Source organism: Nicotiana tomentosiformis, chromosome 12, assembly GCF_000390325.3.
Source record: "Nicotiana tomentosiformis chromosome 12, ASM39032v3, whole genome shotgun sequence".
NCBI lineage: Eukaryota > Viridiplantae > Streptophyta > Magnoliopsida > Solanales > Solanaceae > Nicotiana > Nicotiana tomentosiformis.
This window is the reverse complement of record NC_090823.1, coordinates 51,985,289-51,990,955: the sequence shown is the minus strand read 5'-3', so window position 1 is coordinate 51,990,955 and position 5,667 is coordinate 51,985,289. Positions and strand designations below refer to the sequence as shown.

Genomic DNA, 5,667 nt, shown 5'->3' with positions numbered 1-5,667 from the left:
ATGGCCTTAATATACAACCTAAATGATGTAATGAGATTTCTCAAAATGGTTGGTTTGTGTGGACCCCATTAGGATGACTAAGCTTTGGCCTAAAGGCCCTTAATTATGCCACCTATTTTAATAACTAAGAGTCATTACTTGGGCTTGGTCAAGACTTTCTTGGGCTGCCACATTAAGAGGGGGGAGGGGGGTTAAGCCTATCCAACAATGATAATTCATTAGTTAATCTCCCACCAAAAATTATTAATTATCCAATTATCCACATAATTAAGAATTATCTCAATTACTTAAAATACTACTCACTTTTAACACACTTTATGTACTCTACTATCATGGTCATGTGGTACCTTGTATGTCACTAGTCCATAGATACCGGGTATTATAGCTCAAACCATATTTTATCCCAAATTGACAACCTTCAACGAAACTCATTTTCTTTGATTTGTTTACCCTTTAACCTTCACGGCACTTACTTATCGCCTGTTATAAATAGCATAAATGCTTATAACCTCAAAAATAATCTCATCCCCGAGTCTACGTCGATTAACTTGCGACGAAACTTTAACGTACGAAAATGCGAGATGTAACATCCTTTCCCCCTTAGAAACATTCGTCCTCGAATGTTTAACTCCCAGGGATCTATATAAATTTTGGCAGAATCGCCTTTGTAACCACACTACTGTCAACCCTTTCGTAGAAAACTCAATAATTTAATGCCACATAAGACCACAATCATCAAGAACTACAATGGCCTCACACGACTAATGATAATAACTAACACAAGAATCCATACACGTACCTTAAGGCTATGATATCTCAGTCGGATCCTTTTTTGGAAGAGGAATTAAGTGAGGATACCTAGACTCCATGTCTTCTTCGGCTTCCAAAGTCATTTCTTCCACATTATTGTTTCTTCAAAGTACTTTCACCGAAGCTACGTCTTTAGTCCTCAATCTCCGAACCTGTTTGTCTAGTATAGCAATGGGAGTTTCCTAATATGATAGCTTCTCCGTGACATGAACATCGTCAACTGACATGACTCTAGAAGGATATCCGATACATTTAGGAAGCATAGACACATGAAAGACTGAATATACAAACTCCAAGTCAGAAGGCAAGTCTTACTCATACGCTACATAGCCTACCTTACGTATGATCTTATATGGTCTAATGTACCGAGGGCTAAGTTTTCCTTTCTTTCCGAACATCATAACGCCTTTCATTGGTGATACCTTTAGGAATACCCAATCGTCAACCTGAAACTCTAAGTCTCGTCGTCGATTATCCGCATAAGACTTTTGACAGCTTTGAGCCGCTAATAGCCTTTCCTGTATAAGCTTAATCTTATCGATTTCCTGTTGTACCAACTCTGGTCCTACTAACTTAGTTTCCCCAACATCGAACCATCCTATAGGCAACCTACACTTTCGTTCGTACAGAGCTTCGTATGGAGCCATCTGAACACTAGAATGATAGCAATTCTTATACGCGAACTCAATAAGCGGCAGATGATCATCCCAGCTACCTTTGAAGTCTATCACATAGGCCCGTAACATATCCTCAAGTTTTTGAATATTACGTTCAGCCTGTCCATCTGTTTGGGGATGAAATGCAGTGCTAAGATTTACTTGTGTCCCCAATCCTTTTTGGAAAGACCTCCAAAAATTAGCTGTAAACTGAGCACCTATATCTGAGATAATGATATAGGGACACTATGAAGTCGTACTATCTCCTTAATGTAAAGTCTTGCATAATCCTCTATGGAATATGTAGTCCTAACAGGCAGAAAATGGGTTGATTTTGTAAGTCTATCAACAATCACCCATATAGAATCGAACTTACGTTGGGTACGAGCTAAACCTATGATGAAATCCATATTGATTACTTTCCACTTCCAAGTTGGAATCTCTATAGCCTGCAATAATTCACCGGGCTTTTGATGCTCAATCTTAACCTGCTGACAGTTAGGGCACTGAGCAACAAACTCTGCTATATCCTTTTTCATTCTGTCCCACCAATATATTTCCCTGATATCATGATACATCTATGTTGCTCCTGGATGGATAGAATAACGAGAATAGTGAGTTTCTCCCATAACCTGCGAATGTAGCCCTGCAACATTAGGGACACATAATCGTCCTCGATATCTGAGGACCCCATCTTATGTAATCTCAAATGGTGTCTTCTCCTTCTGAGGGGTTGTATCCCTATAAATAGCTAACACGGGATCCTCGTACTGGCATTCCTTCACTTCAGTTACTAAAGAGAATGTTGCCGTGTCCTGAATAGCAATTCCAGTATCACCTGAGTCCAGTAACCGAACTCTAAGACTAGCTAGCTGATGAATGTCATGAGCTATCCCACCCTTCTCTGGTTGTAAATATGACATGTTACCCATAGATCTACAGTTGAGGGCATCAGCTACTACATTCGCCTTCCTTGGATGGTATAAAATATCAACGTCATAGTCTTTCCGTAGCTCCAACCATCTCCTTTGGCGTAAATTCAATTCCTTTTGCTTGACGATATATTGATGGCTCTTATGATCCATATAGACATCAATATGAACACCATACAAGTAGTGCCTCCACATCTTTAGTGCATGAATCACAGCGGCTAACTCTAAATCGTGGGTCGGGTAATTCTTCTCGTGCTTTCTTAGTTGTCTAGAAGCATAAGCTACAAACTTACTATGATGCATCAGTACACAACCCAACCCAATTCCCGAAGCGTCAAAATTAATAACATAACCATCGGTCCCTTCTGGGAGCATTAGAACCGGTGTTGAAGTTAATCTGTCCTTCAATGCCTGAAAACTCCATTCGCAAGCATCGGTCCATTGAAACTTAGCTCCCTTCTGAGTCAGCTTTTTCAATGGTACTGAAAGGGAAGAAAACCCCTCTACAAATATCCGTAATAACCTGCCAAACCGCGAAAACTATGAACCTCCGTCGGTGTCGTGAGTCTATGCCAAGTCTTTACTGCTGATCTTTTGTGTATCAACCCAGAACCTTCATCCAAAATAATATGCCCAAGGAAGCTATAGAATTTAACCAGAATTCACATTTAGAGAATTTGGCGTACAACTTCTCTTTTTTAGAACTTTGAGCACAATACGCAAATGATCTGCATGCTCAGTTTCTGAACAAGAATATACCAATATATCATCAATAAATTCAATCACGGATAGATTTAGAAAGGGTCTGAACACACGGTTCATCAAATCTATGAATACTGTTGGGGCATTGGTCAAACCGAATGACATAACGCAAAACTCAAAATGCCCATATCTGGTCCTGAATGCTATCTTCAGAATATCTTTCCCCTTAACCCTTAGCCTCAAGTCTATCTTCGAGAAACACTTGGCACCTTGCAACTGACAAATAAATCATCAATCCTCAGGAGCGGATACTTATTTTTTATCGTCACCTTGTTCAACTGTCTATAATCAATACACATCGGCAAGAAACTATCTTTCTTCCTCACAAATAACATAGATGCTCCCCACGGTGATGTACTAGGTCTGATAAAGCCTTTTTCAAGCAACTCCTTTAGTTGTTCCTTCAACTCTTTTAGCTCTGCGGGTGCCATTCTATAGGGAGGAATAGATATTGGTTTAGTATCTGGTAATAGGTCAATAGCAAACTCAATTTCTCACACTGGCGGAAGACCCGGAAGCTCATCGGGAAAACATCGGGAAACGTATTTACCACAGGGATAGTTTGAATGGTTGGTGAATCTACTTTCACATCATGCACCCGAACTAAGTGACAAATATAGCCCTTTCTGATCATCTTCCTTGCCTTGAGATAGGAAATAAATCTACCTCTCGGCGATGCCGTATTACCTTTCAATTCCAAAATAGGCTCCCCTGGAAATTGGAATCGGACCGTCTTTGATCTACAATCAACATTGGCATAACAAGAAGCCAACCAATCCATACCCATTATATCATCAAATTCTACCATATCTAACTCGATTAGGTCTGCTACTGTAGGTCGACTATGAAGTACTACTATACAACCTCTATATACCCGCCTATCTATCACCGGATCCCCAATAGGTGTGGACAACTCAAAAGGTTTAACCAACTCAGGTTTTATACCAAACTTACTAGAAACCAATGGAGTAACATATGATAAGGTGGAACCTCGGTCAATCTGTGCATATACATCATATGAGGAGACTGATAATATACCTGTAACAACATCAGGTGACGACTCCTAATCTTGTCGTCCTGCTAATGCATATATGCAAATCTGAGGACCGCTCGAGCTAGATGCTCCACCTCTGCCTCTACCACGACCGATTGGTGCTTGTGAACCTTGCCCAAGGGGGCATACCGATGATAACAAACCAGCTACAGATCCTGCTAGCTGAACTATGCTTGCATCACCTCTCGTCAGACAATCATTCATAACGTGGCCTGGATAACCACAAGTATAATAAACACCCAACCCCATACGGCACTGCCCGGCATGCTGCTTACCACACTGAGCACATCGTGGCAATGGCGGCATATACTGAGAACTTGAGGCCCTGGAATTCTGACAAGGACCCGAATATGTAGAACTATCAAATCTCTAACCAGCAAACTTAGGGGGTGCGCTAGCCGATGGCTAGGCTGGATACCTCGGGTATTGTTGTCTCTGACCACCTCGAAACTCACCAGAAGGACCCGAAGATCTCGCTCTCTTACTCTGGCCCCTATCATGCTCATGATCGGCCCTCTACTTCTGCTTACGCTCCTCTACACCCTGAGCATATGCTTGAATAAGAGAAATATCCACGTCTGGCTGAAGTGAGACCGACATACAATCATTTAGCTGGTGCGGCTCCAACCCCATCACGAACCGATGAACCCGATCCTCCATCTTAGATACAATAGTGGGAGCATACCTGGCCAACGAATCAAACTGAAGACTGTACTCCAAAAAACTCATGTTACCCTGTCGAAGGGTCAAGAACCTATCAACTCTGGCCCGTCTAAGCTCTGGTGGCAGCTAATGACGAAGAAAAGCCTCTGTAAACTCCTACCATACCACTGGAGGGGTATTCTCACCTCTAGAAAACTCCCAAGACCAATTAACTGCAACATCTTGGAGTCTATAGGAAGCTAGCTCAACTGACTCAGTCACAGTGGACTTCATTACCCTCAAAGTCCTCTGCATCCTATTGATAAATACCTGAGGGTCCTCAATTGGATCTGCTCTAGTAAATACTGGAGGGTCCAAATTAATGAAATCATGAACCCTCGCACTGACGGACCTATCTGCATGACCAATATCTACTTCCTGATGCCGAGCCTATGCGGCTACTAATCAAGTTAATAACTGAATAGCATCTCTCATCTCCTGACCAGGTGCATCTGGCTGAGGAGCTGGACGTACAGGAGCGGGCGCTGGAGCTGGTGCCCCTTGGAGCTCCTCTAGAAAGGGCGGGGTATGTGAAGTTTGAGATGGAATCTCACTATGAGACTCTCCCTGAGCCCTGGTAACTCATGGCGCTCGACTAGTAGTCTCATCAGCCATGGACTTGCCCTTCTGGGTGGTTGTAGCCTTCTTCGGCATCGCTGAAAGCATAACATACCGTTAGGAAAATGAATCCTTTTATCGCATGATCTAAGATAAGAAGGGATGATAACCTATATGTCCTGTAGCCTCTTGT

At 42.1% G+C, this 5,667-nt stretch overlaps 1 protein-coding gene across 1 annotated transcript; it reads right to left on the bottom strand.

The window, feature by feature from the left end:
* Positions 1 to 2,161: 2,161 nt before the first annotated feature.
* On the bottom strand, positions 2,162 to 5,171 carry LOC138902633 (uncharacterized). Its single transcript, XM_070190518.1, has 4 exons — positions 5,043 to 5,171; positions 4,344 to 4,547; positions 3,848 to 4,160; positions 2,162 to 2,880 (listed from the first exon to the last, which is right to left on the bottom strand). Exons 1-4 carry the CDS (start codon positions 5,169 to 5,171, stop codon positions 2,162 to 2,164), a joined length of 1,365 nt encoding a protein of 454 aa, XP_070046619.1.
* Between the last annotated feature and the right edge of the window lie 496 nt (positions 5,172 to 5,667).

Excerpts from the sequence above, each read along its gene's own strand:
- LOC138902633 (XM_070190518.1), bottom strand. The coding sequence starts at position 5,171 with ATGCAGAGGACTTTGAGGGTAATGAAGTCCACTGTGACTGAGTCAGTT. Across the intron at positions 4,548-5,042 it reads GTGAGAATACCCCTCCAGTG|AATTCCAGGGCCTCAAGTTC; the intron begins GTATGGTAGGAG and ends GGTCCTTGTCAG. Across the intron at positions 2,881-3,847 it reads GCCTATTTTGGAATTGAAAG|TACCATTGAAAAAGCTGACT; the intron begins GTAATACGGCAT and ends CTTCCCTTTCAG.